The sequence below is a fragment of the Bombina bombina genome, chromosome 12 (assembly GCF_027579735.1).
Source record: "Bombina bombina isolate aBomBom1 chromosome 12, aBomBom1.pri, whole genome shotgun sequence".
Classification (NCBI taxonomy): domain Eukaryota; kingdom Metazoa; phylum Chordata; class Amphibia; order Anura; family Bombinatoridae; genus Bombina; species Bombina bombina.
In genome coordinates, this window is record NC_069510.1 from 107,505,039 (window position 1) to 107,525,316 (window position 20,278).

The 20,278-nt window shown below is 39.5% G+C and overlaps 1 protein-coding gene across 1 annotated transcript in view; it reads right to left on the reverse strand.

Moving 5' to 3' along the window:
* Window positions 1–20,278, reverse strand: part of COL27A1 (collagen type XXVII alpha 1 chain) — a 591,531-nt gene that overhangs the window by 96,520 nt on the left and 474,733 nt on the right. The window contains exons 44-45 of the mRNA XM_053696152.1: window positions 18,452–18,505; window positions 14,115–14,168 (exon numbers count right to left, since the gene is read on the reverse strand). Of these exons, the coding sequence (XP_053552127.1) occupies window positions 14,115–14,168; window positions 18,452–18,505 (108 nt within the window). The remainder of the gene's footprint in view (window positions 1–14,114; window positions 14,169–18,451; window positions 18,506–20,278) is intronic.

Consider the following 20,278-nt stretch of genomic DNA (forward strand, 5'->3'; position numbering starts at 1 on the left):
TAAGATTGGTCTGAACGTTCCCTCTTTTTTGGGAACTATGAACAGATTGGAGTAGAACCCCATCCCTTGTTCTCTTAATGGAACAGGATGAATCACTCCCATTTTTAACAGGTCTTCTACACAATGTAAGAACGCCTGTCTTTTTATGTGGTCTGAAGACAACTGAGACCTGTGGAACCTCCCCCTTGGGGGAAGTCCCTTGAATTCCAGAAGATAACCTTGGGAGACTATTTCTAGCGCCCAAGGATCCAGAACATCTCTTGCCCAAGCCTGAGCGAAGAGAGAGAGTCTGCCCCCCACCAGATCCGGTCCCGGATCGGGGGCCAACATTTCATGCTGTCTTGGTAGCAGTGGCAGGTTTCTTGGCCTGCTTTCCCTTGTTCCAGCCTTGCATTGGTCTCCAAGCTGGCTTGGCTTGAGAAGTATTACCCTCTTGCTTAGAGGACGTAGCACTTTGGGCTGGTCCGTTTTTACGAAAGGGACGAAAATTAGGTCTATTTTTTGCCTTGAAAGGCCGATCCTGAGGAAGGGCGTGGCCCTTACCCCCAGTGATATCAGAGATAATCTCTTTCAAGTCAGGGCCAAACAGCGTTTTCCCCTTGAAAGGAATGTTTAGTAGCTTGTTCTTGGAAGACGCATCAGCCGACCAAGATTTCAACCAAAGCGCTCTGCGCGCCACAATAGCAAACCCAGAATTCTTAGCCGCTAACCTAGCCAATTGCAAAGTGGCGTCTAGGGTGAAAGAATTAGCCAATTTGAGAGCATTGATTCTGTCCATAATCTCCTCATAAGGAGGAGAATCACTATCGAGCGTCTTTATCAGCTCATCGAACCAGAAACATGCGGCTGTAGCGACAGGGACAATGCATGAAATTGGTTGTAGAAGGTAACCCTGCTGAACAAACATCTTTTTAAGCAAACCTTCTAATTTTTTATCCATAGGATCTTTGAAAGCACAACTATCCTCTATGGGTATAGTGGTGCGTTTGTTTAAAGTGGAAACCGCTCCCTCGACCTTGGGGACTGTCTGCCATAAGTCCTTTCTGGGGTCGACCATAGGAAACAATTTTTTAAATATGGGGGGAGGGACGAAAGGAATACCGGGCCTTTCCCATTCCTTATTAACAATGTCCGCCACCCGCTTGGGTATAGGAAAAGCTTCTGGGAGCCCCGGCACCTCTAGGAACTTGTCCATTTTACATAGTTTCTCTGGGATGACCAACTTTTCACAATCATCCAGAGTGGATAATACCTCCTTAAGCAGAATGCGGAGATGTTCCAACTTAAATTTAAATGCAATCACATCAGGTTCAGACTGTTGAGAAATGTTCCCTGAATCAGTAATTTCTCCCTCAGACAAAACCTCCCTGGCCCCATCAGACTGGGTTAGGGGCCCTTCAGAGATATTAATATCAGCGTCGTCATGCTCTTCAGTATCTAAAACAGAGCAGCCACGCTTACGCTGACAAGGGTTCATTTTGGCTAAAATGTTTTTTACAGAATTATCCATTACAGCCGTTAATTGTTGCATAGTAAGGAGTATTGGCGCGCTAGATGTACTAGGGGCCTCCTGAGTGGGCAAGACTCGTGTAGACGAAGGAGGGAATGATGCAGTACCATGCTTACTCCCCTCACTTGAGGAATCATCTTGGGCATCATTGTCATTATCACATAAATCACATTTATTTAAATGAATAGGAATCCTGGCTTCCCCACATTCAGAACACAGTCTATCTGGTAGTTCAGACATGTTAAACAGGCATAAACTTGATAACAAAGTACAAAAACGTTTTAAAATAAAACCGTTACTGTCACTTTAAATTTTAAACTGAACACACTTTATTACTGCAATTGCGAAAAAACATGAAGGAATTGTTCAAAATTCACCAAATTTTCACCACAGTGTCTTAAAGCCTTAAAAGTATTGCACACCAAATTTGGAAGCTTTAACCCTTAAAATAACGGAACCGGAGCCGTTTTAAGCTTTAACCCCTTTACAGTCCCTGGTATCTGCTTTGCTGAGACCCAACCAAGCCCAAAGGGGAATACGATACCAAATGACGCCTTCAGAAAAGTCTTTTCTAAGTATCAGAGCTCCTCTCACATGCGACTGCATGCCATGCCTCTCAAAAACAAGTGCGCCACACCGGCGCGAAAATGAGGCTCTGCTTAAGCTTTGGGAAAGCCCCTAAGGAATAAGGTGTCTAATACAGTGCCTGCCGATATTATTATATCAAAATACCCAGATAAAATGATTCCTCAAGGCTAAATATGTGTTAATAATGAATCGATTTAGCCCAGAAACAGTCTACAGTCTTAATAAGCCCTTGTGAAGCCCTTATTTATGATCGTAATAAACATGGCTTACCGGATCCCATAGGGAAAATGACAGCTTCCAGCATTACATCGTCTTGTTAGAATGTGTCATACCTCAAGCAGCAAGAGACTGCACACTGTTCCCCCAACTGAAGTTAATTGCTCTCAACAGTCCTGTGTGGAACAGCCATGGATTTTAGTTACGGTTGCTAAAATCATTTTCCTCATACAAACAGAAATCTTCATCTCTTTTCTGTTTCTGAGTAAATAGTACATACCAGCACTATTTCAAAATAACAAACTCTTGATTGAATAATAAAAACTACAGTTAAACACTAAAAAACTCTAAGCCATCTCCGTGGAGATGTTGCCTGTACAACGGCAAAGAGAATGACTGGGGTAGGCGGAGCCTAGGAGGGATCATGTGACCAGCTTTGCTGGGCTCTTTGCCATTTCCTGTTGGGGAAGAGAATATCCCACAAGTAAGGATGACGCCGTGGACCGGACACACCTATGTTGGAGAAATAGTTATTAACCATTTAATAACTACCTAGCTAAAATAAAGACAAAAGTACCGGTAAAATAAAACCTAACCTAATTTACAATTACACTTAACACTACACTATAATTAAATAAATTAACTAATTTAACAATTAAATAAAATTATCTAAAGTACAAAAAAAACACACTAAATTACAGAAAATAATAAACAAATTACAAGATTTTTAAACTAATTACACCTAATCTAATCCCCCTAACAAAATAAAAAAGCCCCCCCAAAATAAAAAAAAGCCCTACCCTACACTAAATTACAAATAGCCCTTTAAAGTGAGGGGCATTGCCCCAAAGTAATCAGCTCTTTTACCTGTAAAAAAAATTACAAATCCCCCCCCAACATTAAAACCCACCACCCACACAACCAACCCTACTCTAAAACCCACCCAATACCCCCTCTTAAAAAAACCTAACACTAACACCTTGAAGATCACCTTACCAGGAGAAGTCTTCATCCAACCGGGCCGAAGTCCTCAACGAAGCCGGGAGAAGTCTTTTTTTCTTCATTTTCTTGGTATTTTTATTTCAAAAGCAAAAATGAAGTTCAATCCTATTGGCTGATCCAATCAGCCAATGGAATGCAAGCTCAATCCTATTGGCTGATTGGATCAGCCAATAGGATTTTTTCTACCTTAATTCCGATTGGGTAGCCAATCAGAATTGAAGGGATGCCATCTTGGATGACGTCACTTAAAGGTACCTTCATTCTGTGTTAGCCGTCGGTTGAAGAGGATGCTCCGCGTCAGATGTCTTGAAGATGGACCCGCTCCGCGCCGGATGGATGAAGATAGAAGATGCCGTCTGGATGAAGACTTCTGCCCTTCTGTAGGACCACTTCGCCTGGCTTGGATAAATATTTCTCCCGGTAAGGTGATCTTCAAGGGGTTAGTGTTCGGTTTTTTTAAGGGGGTATTGGGTGGGTTTTAGAGTAGGGTTGGTTGTGTGGGTGGTGGGTTTTAATGTTGGGGGGGATTTGTAATTTTTTTTACAGGTAAAAGAGCTGATTACTTTGGGGCAATGTCCCGCAAAAGGCCCTTTAAGGGCTATTTGTAATTTAGGGTAGGGTAGGGCTTTTTTATTTTGGGGGGGCTTTTTTATTTTGTTAGGGGGATTAGATTAGGTGTAATTAGTTTAAAAATCTTGTAATTTGTTTATTATTTTCTGTAATTTCGTGTTTGTTTTTGTACTTTAGATAATTTTATTTAATTGTATTTAATTGTATTTAATTATTTAATTTATTTAATTATAGTGTAGTGTTAGGTGTAATTGTAACTTAGGTTAGGTTTTATTTTACAGGTAACTTTGTATTTATTTTAGCTAGGTAGTTATTAAATAGTTAATAACTATTGTACCTAGTTAAAATAAATACAAACTTGCCTGTAAAATAAAAATAAACCCTAAACTAGCTACAATGTAACTATTAGTTATATTGTAGCTAGTTTAGGGTTTATTTTACAGGTAAGTATTTAGTTTTAAATAGGAATAATTTAGTTAATTATAGTAATTTTATTTAGATTTCTTTTAATTATATTTAAGTTAGGGGGTGTTAGGTTTAGGGTTAGACTTAGGTTTAGGGGTTAATAACTTTAATATAGTGGTGGCGACGTTGGGGCTGGCAGATTAGGGGTTAATAATATTTAACTAATGTTTGCGAGGCGGGAGTGCAGCGGTTTAGGGGTTAATATGTTTATTATAGTGGTGGCGACGTTGGGGGCAGCAGATTAGGGGTTAATAAATGTAGGTAGATGGCGGCGACATTGGGGGCGGCAGATTATGGGTTAATAAATATAATGTAGGTGTCGGCGATGTTGGGGGCAGCAGATTATGGGTTCATAAGTATAATGTAGGTGGTGGCGGTGTCCGGAGCGGCAGATTAGGGGTTAATAATATAATGTAGGTTGCGGCGATGTCGGGGGGGCGGCCGATTAGGGGTTAATAAGTGTAAGATTAGGGGTGTTTAGACTCGGGGTTCATGTTAGGGTGTTAGGTGTAGACATAAAATGCATTTCCCCATAGGAATCAATGGGGCTGCGTTAAGGAGCTTTACGCTGCTTTTTGGCAGGTGTTAGACTTTTTTTCAGCCGGCTCTCCCCATTGTTTTCTATGGGGAAATCGTGCACGAGCACGTTACACCAGCTCACTGCTAACGTAAGCAGCGCTGGTATTGGAGTGCGGTAAGGAGCAAAATTTTGCTCAAAGCTCACTTCTTGTCTGGGTTGTAAAAACCCGTAATACCAGCGCTGTCTGTAAGTGAGCGGTGAGCATAAACTGCTCGTTAGCACCGCACATCTCAAAACGAAAAACTCGTAATCTAGCCGCATGTTAATTGAGTGCATTCATAGAAGATGTAGAGCTAGTGGTGTGACTCAGGGGTCAGTGTTTGGGCCTGTTTTTATTTTACAGTGATATTTGGTACTGGAGTACAAGATAAGGTGGGCCTTTTTCAGATCATGCAGGAAAATCATATGAGTAGTGATTTTAAAAATTAGGTGCACAGTTTAATGCAGGTGCACAATGTATTTCTAGTGCATATTTAGCAAAATGGGTGCATTTCAATATTGACCACCATGTCTTTTAAAAGCGAAGACACGCCAAAGTAATTTAATTTTCTGTCTTTATCGTGTATTTGTTCGGTGTAACACAGTTTTGTAGAAGAAACCTGTATTTTGTAAGAAGATTTCAGTAGCTATGTGTCACAGAAAAAGACTTGAAAATTTGCATTGATACTTATCGTGTTCACTATATTGTACAAGCACATCTTATACAGCCAGCCTAGCTCGGTAAGGAGCATAAGGGCATACAGCCGTGGTTTAAGCTCGGGACCTGTAGTGCTCTGCGGGTCCCGAGCAGCACTTCTACTGTGTGTTTAACCCCTCTTTTTAACTACTATGGCCCTTTAAGAGAAAATATAAGAAAATATAAGAAAAAGACAAACTCTGGCCTACCCTATGCCAATTTAAAAAGTATCCGCAGGGGTATGTGTGAGAAATTAAGTCTTATGTTTGTGAGTTCATATGATAAAACCTCATTATGTTTACACAGCTGTCTAATGAAACATGGTATGAGCTACAAAATATTGTCAAGTAAACTAGCTCCACTGGTTGGTAGCTTGTAGAGTATGAGTTAAAAAACAAAACCACATTTAAGTTCCATAAAACATTTTGAGATCTGTGCATATATAGCTGTGCTTTCTAGAGAAGAACGATCCACCACCCCTTATCAGTGTTTAACACCAGAAAAACAGATACAATAAATGTGAAACAAAGGTAAATATTAGAAAAAAAGGTATCCAGTGTCCATTCCTGAAAGAACTTTCTGATGTCTTGAATCTTCCATGAGATTTGAGGACCCATTGAAGATTCAAGACATCAGAAAGTTCTTTCAGGAACGGACATATCTTTCCATTACTATTGAGCTTATACTTACCTTTGTTTCACATTTATTTTATCATTATTTTATTATTGCGATTTTTTTGTACATTTATTTTATATATCAGAAACACAGGCATTGTATTTTAACTGAGTTCACTGCAGCTCATTAGCTTCTAGGTATGCTCCAGCAGATAATGACTGTTGAAGTCTTGCATTCTACCATATCAATGGTGGATATAGATACAGCTATAAAAGGAATTGTGTGGGGGAGTTAGAGCTGTACAATTCGGGCACTTAAAAGAAAGGGTTAATGGTGAGGCACTGCAGTATAAATTTGCATAGTCTAATGTTGTATTTCCTGTCCCTTAAAGGGACATTAAACACCTAATATATTTAGTAATTATGCTTTGTTTCTCTTGTTAAGTGTATCCAGTCCACGGATCATCCATTACTTATGGGATATTAACTCCTCCCCAACAGGAAGTGCAAGAGGATTCACCCAGCAGAGCTGCTATATAGCTCCTCCCCTAACTGCCATTACCAGTCATTCTCTTGCACCCAACGAATAGATAGGATGTGTGAGAGGACTGTGGTGATTATACTTAGTTTCATACCTTCAATCAAAAGTTTGTTATTTTATAATAGCACCGGAGTGTGTTATTCCTTCTCTGGTAGAATTTGAAGAAGAATCTACCTGAGTTTTTCTATGATTTTAGCCGGAGTAGTTAAGATCATATTGCTGTTTCTCGGCCATCTGAGGAGAGGTAAACTTCAGATCAGGGGACAGCGGGCAGATTAATCTGCAAAGAGGTATGTAGCAGCTTATTATTTTCTGACAATTGAATTGATGAGAAAATTCTGCCATACCGATATAATGTAAACTCAGCCTTAAATGCAGTAGCAGCAACTGGTATCAGGCTGTCATGTATGTATATTTTACACTTCAGTATTCTGGGGAATGGCACTTCACTGGAATTATACTGTATGCATAAAACTTTAGCCTAATTTGCAGGGACTAGCAACAGGCTTTTTAATAACACTCAATTTATTAATGTTAAACGTTTTTTGCTGGCATGTAAAATAGTTTAATTTTCTGAGGTACTGGGTGAAAAAATGTTTTGGGCACTATTTTTTTCCACTTGGCAGAAGCCCGGATAGCTCAGTCGGTAGAGCATCAGACTTTTAATCTGAGGGTCCAGGGTTCAAGTCCCTGTTCGGGTGAGCACTTTTGATCTCTCTCACTGTTATGTGTGAGGGGGAGGGGCCTTTTTTGGTGCTTTTGCTACGCATCAAAAAATTCAGTCAGAAGTTTATTGTCTTCCCTGCATGATCCGGTTCATCTCTACAGAACTCAGGGGTCTTCAAAACTTGTTTTGAGGGAGGTAATCACTCACAGCAGAGCTGTGAGATTGTAGTTGACTGTGATAAAAAAACGTTTATTTCTGTATTTTTTTTTTTTTCTGCTATCAGGGTTAGTTATCCTTTGCTAATGGGAGCAATCCTTTGCTAAAATTGTGTTTTTTACAAAGATTTGATGCTATAACTTTTCAGTTTATTAATTTTCAACTGTCATAACTTTTTCTGTGCTTCTTATAGGCACAGTACGTTTTCATATTATAGTAAATTACTTGAAAAGTATTTCCAAGTTGCTAGTTTATTTGCTAGTGTGTTAAACATGTCTGATTCAGAGGAAGATATCTGTGCTATATGTGCTAAAGCCAAAGTGGAGCCCAATAGAAATTTATGTACTAACTGTATTGATGCTACTTTAAATAAAAGTCAATCTGTACAAATTGAACATATTTCACCAAACAACGAGGGGAGAGTTATGCCGACTAACTCGCCTCACGTGTCAGTACCTGCATCTCCCGCTCGGGAGGTGCGTGATATTGTAGCGCCGAGTACATCTGGGCGGCCATTACAAATCACATTACAGGATATGGCTACTGTTATGACTGAAGTTTTGGCTAAATTACCAGAACTAAGAGGTAAGCGTGATCACTCTGGGGTGAGAACAGAGTGCGCTGATAATATTAGGGCCATGTCAGACACTGCGTCACAATTTGCAGAACATGAGGACGGAGAGCTTCATTCTGCGGGTGACGGTTCTGATCCAAACAAACTGGATTCAGATATTTCAAATTTTAAATTTAAGCTGGAAAACCTCTGTGTATTACTAGGGGAGGTGTTAGCGGCTCTGAATGATTGTAACACAGTTGCAATACCAGAGAAAATGTGTAGGTTGGATAAATATTTTGCGGTACCGGCGAGTACTGACGTTTTTCCTATACCTAAGAGACTTACTGAAATTGTTACTAAGGAGTGGGATAGACCCGGTGTGCCGTTCTCACCCCCTCCGATATTTAGAAAGATGTTTCCAATAGACTCCACCACACGGGACTTATGGCAAACGGTCCCTAAGGTGGAGGGAGCAGTTTCTACTTTAGCTAAGCGTACCACTATCCCGGTGGAGGATAGCTGTGCCTTTTCAGATCCAATGGATAAAAAGTTAGAGGGTTACCTTAAGAAAATGTTTGTTCAACAAGGTTTTATATTGCAACCTCTTGCATGCATTGCGCCTGTCACGGCTGCAGCAGCATTTTGGTTTGAGTCTCTGGAAGAGACACTTGAATCAGCTCCATTAGATGAGATTACACACAAGCTTAAAGCCCTTAAGTTAGCTAACTCATTTATTTCAGATGCCGTAGTACATTTAACTAAACTTACGGCTAAGAATTCCGGATTCACCATTCAGGCACGCAGAGCACTGTGGCTAAAATCCTGGTCAGCTGACGTTACTTCTAAATCTAAATTGCTTAATATACCTTTCAAAGGGCAGACCTTATTCGGGCCCGGGTTGAAAGAAATTATCGCTGACATTACAGGAGGTAAAGGCCATGCCCTGCCTCAAGACAGAGCCAAACCTAAGGCTAGACAGTCTAATTTTCGTTCCTTTCGTAATTTCAAAGCAGGAGCAGCATCAACTTCCTCTGCACCAAAACAGGAAGGAGCTGTTGCTCGCTACAGACAAGGCTGGAGACCTAACCAGTCCTGGAACAAGGGCAAGCAGGCCAGGAAACCTGCTGCTGCCCCTAAGACAGCATGAATCGAGGGCCCCCGATCCGGGAACGGATCTAGTGGGGGGCAGACTTTCTCTCTTCGCCCAGGCTTGGGCAAGAGATGTCCAGGATCCCTGGGCGTTAGAGATCATATCTCAGGGATACCTTCTAGACTTCAAATTCTCTCCCCCAAGAGGGAGATTTCATCTGTCAAGGTTGTCAACAAACCAAATAAAGAAAGAGGCGTTTCTACGCTGCGTACAAGATCTTTTATTAATGGGAGTGATCCATCCGGTTCCGCGGTCGGAACAAGGACAAGGGTTTTACTCAAATCTGTTTGTGGTTCCCAAAAAAGAGGGAACTTTCAGGCCAATCTTGGATTTAAAGATCCTAAACAAATTCCTAAGAGTTCCATCGTTCAAAATGGAAACTATTCAGACAATTTTACCCATGATCCAAAAGGGTCAGTACATGACCACAGTGGATTTAAAGGATGCTTACCTTCACATACCGATTCACAAAGATCATTACCGGTATCTAAGGTTTGCCTTTCTAGACAGGCATTACCAGTTTGTAGCTCTTCCATTCGGATTGGCTACGGCTCCGAGAATCTTCACAAAGGTTCTGGGTGCTCTTCTGGCGGTACTAAGACCGCGAGGAATTGCGGTAGCTCCGTACCTAGACGACATTCTGATACAAGCTTCAAGCTTTCAAACTGCCAAGTCTCATACAGAGTTAGTACTGGCATTTCTAAGGTCGCATGGATGGAAGGTGAACGAAAAGAAGAGTTCTCTCTTTCCACTCACAAGAGTTCCCTTCTTGGGGACTCTTATAGATTCTGTAGAAATGAAGATTTACCTGACAGAAGACAGGTTAACAAAGCTTCAAAATGCATGCCGTGTCCTTCATTCCATTCAACACCCGTCAGTAGCTCAATGCATGGAGGTGATCGGCTTAATGGTAGCAGCAATGGACATAGTACCCTTTGCACGTCTACATCTCAGACCGCTGCAATTGTGCATGCTAAGTCAGTGGAATGGGGATTACTCAGACTTGTCCCCTACTCTGAATCTGGATCAAGAGACCAGAAATTCTCTTCTATGGTGGCTTTCTCGGCCACATCTGTCCAGGGGGATGCCATTCAGCAGGCCGGACTGGACAATTGTAACAACAGACGCCAGCCTACTAGGTTGGGGCGCTGTCTGGAATTCTCTGAAGGCTCAGGGACAATGGAATCAGGAGGAGAGTCTCCTACCAATAAACATTCTGGAATTGAGAGCAGTTCTCAATGCCCTTCTGGCTTGGCCCCAGTTAACAACTCGGGGGTTCATCAGGTTTCAGTCGGACAACATCACGACTGTAGCTTACATCAACCATCAGGGAGGGACAAGAAGCTCCCTAGCAATGATGGAAGTATCAAAGATAATTCGCTGGGCAGAGTCTCACTCTTGCCACCTGTCAGCAATCCACATCCCGGGAGTGGAGAACTGGGAGGCGGATTTCTTAAGTCGTCAGACTTTTCATCCGGGGGAGTGGGAACTTCATCCGGAGGTCTTTGCCCAAATACTTCGACGTTGGGGCAAACCAGAGATAGATCTCATGGCGTCTCGACAGAACGCCAAGCTTCCTCGTTACGGGTCCAGATCCAGGGATCCGGGAGCGGTTCTGATAGATGCTTTGACAGCACCTTGGACCTTCGGGATGGCTTATGTGTTTCCACCCTTCCCGATGCTTCCTCGATTGATTGCCAGAATCAAACAGGAGAGAGCATCAGTGATTCTAATAGCGCCTGCATGGCCACGCAGGACTTGGTATGCAGATCTAGTGGACATGTCATCCTGTCCACCTTGGTCGCTACCTCTGAAACAGGACCTTCTGATCCAGGGTCCCTTCAAACATCAAAATCTAATTTCTCTGAAGCTGACTGCTTGGAAATTGAACGCTTGATTTTATCAAAACGTGGTTTTTCTGAGTCAGTTATTGATACCTTAATACAGGCTAGGAAGCCTGTTACCAGAAAGATTTACCATAAGATATGGCGCAAATACTTATATTGGTGCGAATCCAAGAGTTACTCATGGAGTAAGGTTAGGATTCCGAGGATATTGTCTTTTCTACAAGAAGGTTTAGAAAAGGGTTTATCCGCTAGTTCCTTAAAGGGACAGATTTCAGCTCTGTCCATTCTTTTACACAAACGTCTGTCAGAAGTTCCGGACGTTCAAGCTTTTTGTCAGGCTTTAGCTAGGATCAAACCTGTGTTTAAAACTGTTGCTCCACCATGGAGTTTGAACTTAGTTCTTAATGTTTTACAGGGGGTTCCATTTGAACCCCTTCATTCCATTGATATCAAGTTGTTATCTTGGAAAGTTCTGTTTTTAATGGCGATTTCCTCGGCTCGAAGAGTCTCTGAGTTATCTGCCTTACATTGTGATTCTCCTTATCTGATTTTTCATTCAGACAAGGTAGTTCTGCGTACTAAACCTGGGTTCCTACCTAAGGTGGTCACTAACAGGAATATCAATCAAGAGATTGTGGTTCCATCTTTGTGTCCTAATCCTTCTTCGAAAAAGGAACGTCTGCTACACAATCTAGATGTAGTCCGTGCCCTGAAATTTTATCTACAGGCAACTAAGGATTTTCGACAAACGTCTTCCCTGTTTGTCGTTTATTCTGGTCAGAGGAGAGGTCAAAAAGCTTCGGCTACCTCTCTCTCCTTTTGGCTTCGTAGCATAATATGGTTAGCCTATGAGACTGCTGGACAGCAGCCTCCTGAAAGAATTACAGCACATTCTACTAGAGCTGTGGCTTCCACTTGGGCCTTTAAGAATGAGGCTTCTGTTGAACAGATTTGCAAGGCTGCAACTTGGTCTTCTCTTCATACTTTTTCCAAATTTTACAAATTTGACACTTTTGCTTCTTCGGAGGCTGTTTTTGGGAGAAAGGTTCTTCAGGCAGTGGTTCCTTCCGTATAAAGAGCCTGCCTGTCCCTCCCGTCATCCGTGTACTTTAGCTTTGGTATTGGTATCCCATAAGTAATGGATGATCCGTGGACTGGATACACTTAACAAGAGAAAACATAATTTATGCTTACCTGATAAATTTATTTCTCTTGTAGTGTATCCAGTCCACGGCCCGCCCTGTCACTTTAAGGCAGGTAATTTTTCCATTAAACTACAGTCACCACTGTACCCTATGGTTTTCCTTTCTCTGCATGTTTTCGGTCGAATGACTGGTAATGGCAGTTAGGGGAGGAGCTATATAGCAGCTCTGCTGGGTGAATCCTCTTGCACTTCCTGTTGGGGAGGAGTTAATATCCCATAAGTAATGGATGATCCGTGGACTGGATACACTACAAGAGAAATAAATTTATCAGGTAAGCATAAATTATGTTTTTTAGCATATTACTTAATTATTTAAATGTTTATACAGATCATTTTGTGATCTCACCTTCCTATGCATATTTGTAAGCTTTATAAAATTGCCAGGAAACCACCGCCTACAGAATGCGGTGAGCGCCGCCATATTGTAACGTACGTTAAACTATGACGAAGAGTCACGTGACCCACGCTCCCGCATCCACTAATGCGCATGCGTACTAAAATAAATGGTCTCCAACTCTCCACTGAATCTATGAAGCTCGCTCTCAGCAAATGTGTGAGCAAGCTTCATAGTATAAGTGTAGCTATTTACTTCAGAGCTGTGCTATAGAGGATCGGCTTGGCATCAATCTAATGTGTTATTGAAGTACTTTGCTTACATTCAATAACGATGGCAGCAACCGCTAGAAAATGAAGACAATTAAATTAATTGTGTCTTTGCTTATGCTGGAGAGCGCATCCATCCGCGGTTACAGCAATATGAATTACATTACTTTCTCCATCGTTTACACGGATGCTGTGCTGAAGGGTGATACAGTGAATTTAAAATAATAAATAAACAGGTAGGATAATATATTTATATTAAAACAAATGCGGTTTGCTTTTTAAGAATAAAAAATACATTATAGATATAAAAAAATGTATACTTAATGACAAGTATTTCAGGTCCCTTTAAAGTAATGGTAATATTGTGGTTTTGCTGGAGGGACAAACAATAGGAAAGAAAGCATCACACAGATAGGAAACAAGAGAGAGATACACAAGGGATGAGAGTCTAAAGAGACTGTCCTGACAACCTTATTTAACCAGTATCTAATCATACTTCCCTGAATGAGCATTAAGTTTCCCTGAATGATGCTAAACCTTTGACCTAAGCTTACTCATGTTCTCCTCCCCACAACTTTATACATCCTTACTCTTTGGGGCCGATTTATCAAGCCCCGTATGCATTTAAATGCATCTGTTTCCGTGCGAGCCTTTAGGTTTGCCGGAAACAGGAGTTAAGAAGCCCCTTAACTCGTCCGCTACCTCTGAGGCGGCGGACAGCAATCCGCCCAATTGCATACGATCGGGTTGATTGACACCCCCTGCTAGCAGCCGATTGGCTGCAAATGTGCAGGGGCGGCATTGCACGAGCATTTCAAGTGAAATGGTTGTGCAATGATAAATGCAGATAGTGTATGCTGTCGGCATTTATCGATGTGCGGCGGACATTGATAATTCGGACCCTTTATGACCTATTTTGCGTACAACTCCTCACTCATTTTTTTGCCTTCCCCCAGTTTACCTCTAGACACGATTCTATCACATGACACCGTGCTTCAGACAACTACAGTAAAGTATGTTAAATATACAGTGGATGCCCAGTAGCTTTTAATAAATCAACGGGCCCTACTGATACTTGTCTCTGATTAAGAGAAGGAGGCATAACTTACCATAGCTCCTTTTGCTCCTTGTAGTCCCCGAAAGCCTGCTGGTCCAGAGTGGCCCTGGGATATATAAAAGAAAACTTTAAAGTGACAGTAAAGTCAAAATTAAACTTTAATGATTCAGATAGAACATGCAATTTTACACAACTTTTACTTATGTTATCTAATTTGCTTTGTTGAAAAGCATACCTAGGTAGACTCAGTAGCAGTAATGCACTACTGTGAGCTAGCTGCTGATTGGTGCTGCACAGATATGCTCCTTATCATTGGCTCACCTTATATGTTTAGCTATCTTCCAGTAGTGTAGAATACCAAGAGATTGAAACAAATGTGATGGTAGAAGTCAAATGGAAAGTTGTTTAAAATTGTATTCTCTATCTGAATCCTGAAACATTTAGATTGTATGTCCCTTTAAGAGAAGCAGCACACAGCTTCTGAGTTCATTTTAGACTAGATCTATTTCTGTATACAATCTTGTACATCATCATTAATAAACACTAGATAGAATGATGCATTCAAAGAAAAGATTAGTCTGAGAATAACATGTAATATGTATTTTTTAAAGTTTCATTAGCCGTTTAAATATTGACAAAATAAGTGTAAAGTTTTAGTTTTTATAAAACAATGGGAGCTGCCATGTTGTAACTTAGGTTACCTTCTCTGCTGTGGCCAATTAGGGACAGTTATAAATAGGTCACTAGTGTGTGCAGCCAATGGCTGTGTGGGATATAACAGTGTTCTGCACTTCCATTTCTAACAGGAACTGAAACTCTCCCAATTTCAGAATGGAATTACAGGAACAGGGTACAAAATAAATAATGAAAGTATATTGCAGAGTTATATATATATAAATTATCATTTTATATTACTATCTCAAAGTGTTTAATGTCCCTTTAAAGCTATTTTAAAGGGTAAATACTGGGCATATGTTTCATGATGAGTATAAGTACATAGTTTGTGCTTAAAGGGACACTGAACCCAAATTTTTTCTTTCATGATTCAGATAGAGCATGCAATTTTAAGCAACTTTCTAATTTACTTCTATTATCAATTTTAATTCGTTCTCTTGCTATCTTTATTTGAAAAAGAAGGCATCTCAGCTAAGGAGCCAGAAAATGTTTGCTTCAGGACCATGGACAGTACTTGTTTATTGGTGCTGACCAATCAGCAAGGACAACCCAGGTTGTTCACCAAAAATGGGCTGGCATCTAAACTTACATTCTTGCTTTTCATATAAACATACCAAGAGAATGAAGAAAATTTGATAATAGGAGTAAATTAGAAAGTTGCTTAAAAATGCCTGCTCTATCTGAATCACGAAAGGAAATTTTTGAGTACAGTGTCCCTTTAATGGGACAGTAAGTCAGATTAAACTTTCATGATTTATATAGAGTGTAATTTTAAACATCAGTGTAATTTACTTCTATTGTCAAATTTCCTTTGTTCTCTTGGTATCCTTTGTGCGCATGCCACAGCAATATTTAGCATTCTATTACAGAAGTGTTTGCAACAATGTATAAGACAATGTACAGTATATAGAAAAATTGAGAGAGTAGGAAATATTGCTTTATTCACTTCCGGGTGCCACCCTTTTAATTAAATTTGAAAAAAAAAAACATAACAGGAAGAAAAAAATGTAGGACATATATTGATATCCTAAAAATAGCAAGGGAATAAACAACAGGCACACGGAGAGTACTTAAGAAAATAAACAAATCTTTATCAGGCAAGAAAAAATAAATAAAAAATACATATGCAAAATTGCTGCGGTTGAATCTTTCACTTACCTGTGACTTTTTCAGTGGCTATGAATTGAATATTCAAATATGCAGCAAGAGAACTGTCATCTGTTTGCTCACTGATACTGGGGTGTCTGTAATCAGCCTACGATTCTACCATTTGTATCTGTATGTGAGGACGATATCCGCAACAATTCCTATTGTCCTGCCTGTGTACAATTTTGCGTATGTATTTTTTATTTTATTTTTCTTGCCTGATAAAGATTTGTTTATTAGGTGTATCTTAGCTTTGCACACGTATGCTTAGGGATAGGTCCCAATGCTCTCCTATACCATCTGCTTTAAAGTGATGGTAAACTCTCCCCTTTTTAAAATCAGATCTGGAATGTAAGCACTATTTTAGATGGAGTTTTATTCATCATGTGCAATGAAGATACGCTATAACTTAGTTATTAATATAGATATGAAATTCAAATACCCCATGTTACACCACCCACTTCAAAAGTCAATTTTCGTGTCAGCTAAATGATTGAATTACTCTCCAATCAATACTCTAGCTACAACAAAAGTGCCATATGGGGAGAGCGCTGATTGGACAACAATTCAATCTATTAGCTCACAGAAAATTTTACTTTTGAAGTGGGCGGAGGAGCATGCAGTATTTGAATTTCATATCTATATTAAAAAGCATGTTATACTGCATCTTCGTTACAGCTAATGAATTAAACTCCATCTAAAATAGCGCTTACATTCCAGATCTGATTTTAAAAAGGGGAGAGTTTACCATCACTTTAAGTTTTAAAGTTTTCACTTTGGGTGGAGCAGTTAAGCACTGACAGGTGATCCACTTGTATGTGGTTTGGGATAATAAAAGATTTATTTTCTTAAGTACTCTCCGTGTGCCTGTTTATTCCCTTGCTATTTTTAGGATATCGATATATGTCCTACATTTTTTTCTTCCTCTTTTGGTTTTTTTTCAAATGTATATGACAAGTGCACACTCCTAGGTTCTTATGAGCCTACCTAGGTTTAGTCTTCAACAAAGGGCACCATGCGAATGAAAGTTGTTTTAAAATTGCAAGTTCTAATCTAAATCATGAAAGTTTGACTTCACTGTCCCTTTATTTACAGCTATTAAACTGGCCTTGGCTCCGAACACATGCCCCAAGTTGAGCCCAAGTTCTCTATATTATGGAATTCCTTGAATCAATGGAACCTTATGTTTTTTTTTACTGTTGAAAATAAAATGGATCTTTACTGTTTGGTATGGGAGCTGAGGAAGAGTAGAGTCCTTGGTGCCTCAGGGACATCTTTAACTTCAGCTATTTAAGGGACAGTGTCTGCAATCTTCTGATCTCATTATATTCAAGTGACGAAAGAACAGGAAAAGAGTGCAAAAGACATAGAATATATTTTTCCTGTCTCCACCCCCTTCTTCCCATTTCTTTCTCTTTTGTCTTAACTTTTACAATTCATTTAGTGTTGTTGTTAAAGGGCCATAATACCCAAATGTTTAAACACTTGAAAGTGATGCAGCATAGCTGTAAAAAGCTGACTAGAAAATATCACCTGAACATCTCTATGTAAAAAAGGAAGATATTTTACCTCAAAAGTTCCTCAGTAGCCACATCCCATTGTAAAGGATTTCTAAGCAGCATATTAGTATGTCTGTTCTGGGACAGCCGAAGGGATGAGCCTCGTGCACTCTCATGTTATTTCCCTATTCAGTGTAGGGAAGTTTACAATAAAATCTCATGAGAGTTAAGTCAAATCTCATGAGATCACAGTAAAAGAGTTCATGACCTCAGCACTGCTGATGCTGATTGGCTGCTGTTCATTTCTTCATTTTTTTTTTATACCTGCAGCTGGGAGCAGCTGACTATAACTTTTTACACAGAACTTACTCTGCTGAGCTGAGGAGATTGTGAGGAAGAATATCTTCCTTTTTTACATAGAGATGCTCAGGCGATATTTTTCTGTCAGCTTTTTACAGTTATACTGCATCAGTTTCAAGTGATTTAGCATATGAGTATTATGTCCCTTTAAGAGTGCTGCAGGTCTTTTTTAATACAGCTCCTGTATTGCTTCTCTAATAGTTTTTTTTTTTATTAACAACTTCTCAGAGGTGATGTATGCTTAGTTCTTACTTATGACACTAAGACATAGCATATAACATTTTTTTTAAATATATAACAATGTATACTTGAGATAAATACTCTTACTGGATAATGTACTTCAGATGTATGTATATTGATTTTGGTAATGTCTGTTATTGTTTTGAAGTTAAACAAAATAAAGACATATATATATAATGTGCCATAATAAGATCTGCAGCACTCTTAACAAGAGTTAAGAAAGAAAGAAATTTATCAGGTAAACATAAATTTTGTTTTTATATTCCTGTCGGATCTTATTTAATTGTCTAGAGATCATTTGCATGAATGATTTATTTGATTGTGTGTAATTAATGTAATGCTAAACATTCACATTCATTGTGACACCGAGAACTTATTTTTGATACTAAAACAAATTCACTATTTGTGTCAGTAATTAACATTAGTTTGTAGTCTGATATCTCATTTCAAACAAAAACTATTTTCTTACCGGTAACCCTTGTTGTCCTGGGCTTCCTCTGGGCCCTTCGGGTCCTTCTTGACCCTCAAAGTAAATTAAGAAAGAGAAATATGTTAGGAAAGCTAATTTATGTACCACACTGTGAAAATAAAGGTCACCTTTTGCTTCGAAAGTTTATTTTCTGCATCAGTTTTCCAGCATAGTTAAAGCATTATTTGCATAACTATTATTTATCTTATATTATTGTGATGACACATTTATTGTGAGTGGGTTTTTATCTTCCTGCTAACTGAGTCAGTTGGCAAGAAGATAATATATCTATGCTTTCCCTGTAAAAAGCCAATGGACTCCAGCCATACACCATACCCTTCTGAAATAGATTAGATTGTGGATATAGACGGCTAGATTACGAGTTTTGTGTTATGAGGGGTGCAGTGCTAACTTGCAGTTTATTCTCACCGCTCACTTACCTGCAGCGCTGGTATTACAGGTATTTATCAACCCAGCGTTAACAGGCAAGAAGTGAGTGTAGAGCAAAATTGCGCTCCACACTGCACTCCAATAGCAGCGCTGCTTAAGTGAGCGGTGAGCTGGTTATACGTGCTCGTGCACGATTTCCCCATAGACATCAATGGGGAGAGCCGTCTGAGAAAAAGTCTAACACCTGCAAAAAAAGCAGCGTAAAACTCAGTAACGCAGCCCCATTGATTCCTATGGGGAAACATATTTTATGTTTACACCTAACACCCTAACATGAACCCTGAGTCTAAACACCCCTAATCTTACACTAATTAACCCCTAATCTGTTGCCCCTGACATCGCCGCCACCTACATTATACTTATTAACCCCTAATCTGCTGCCCCCAACATCGCCGACACCTACATTATATTTATTAACCCCTAATCTCCCTCCCCCAATTTCGCTGCAACCTACCTACATTTATTAACCCCTAATCTGCCGCCCCCAACGTCACTGCCACTATTCTAAATTTATTAACCCCTAAACCTAAGTCTATCCCTAACACCCACTAAGTTAAATATAATTTAAATAAATCTAAATAAAATTACTATCATTAACTAAATTATTCCTATTTAAAACTAAATACTTACCTATAAAATAAACCCTAAGCTAGCTACAATATAACTAATAGTTACATTGTATCTAGCTTAGGGTTTATTTTTATTTTACAGGCAAGTTTGTATTTATTTTAACTAGGTAGAATAGTTATTAAATAGTTATTAGCTATTTAATAACTACCTAGCTAAAATAAATACAAATGTACCTGTAAAATAAAACCTAACCTAAGTTACACTAACACCTAACACTACACTACATTTAAATAAATTACCTAAATTAAATAAATTAAATACAATTAGCTAAATTACAAAAAACCCCCCACTAAATTACAGAAAAAAGAAAACAAATTACAAGATCTTTAAACTAATTACACCTAATCTAATAGCCCTATTAAAATTAAAAAAAAAGCCCACCCAAAATAAAAAAAACCCTAGCCTAACCTAAACTACCACTAGCCCATAAAAGAGCCTCTTGCGGGGCATTGCCCCCAAGAAATCAGCTCTTTTACCTGTAAAAAAAAATACACACAACCCCCCCCAACAGTAAAACCCACCACCCACACAACCAACCCCCCAAATAAAACCCTAACTAAAAAAACCTAAGCTCCCCATTGCCCTGAAAAGGGCATTTGGATTTGAATTGCCCTTAAAAAGGCATTTAGTTCTATTGCGGCCCAAAGCCCTAACCTAAAAATAAAACCCACCCAATACACCCTTAAAAAATCCTAACACTAACCCCTGAAGATCCACTTAGCGGGAGAAGTCTTCATCCAAGCGGCA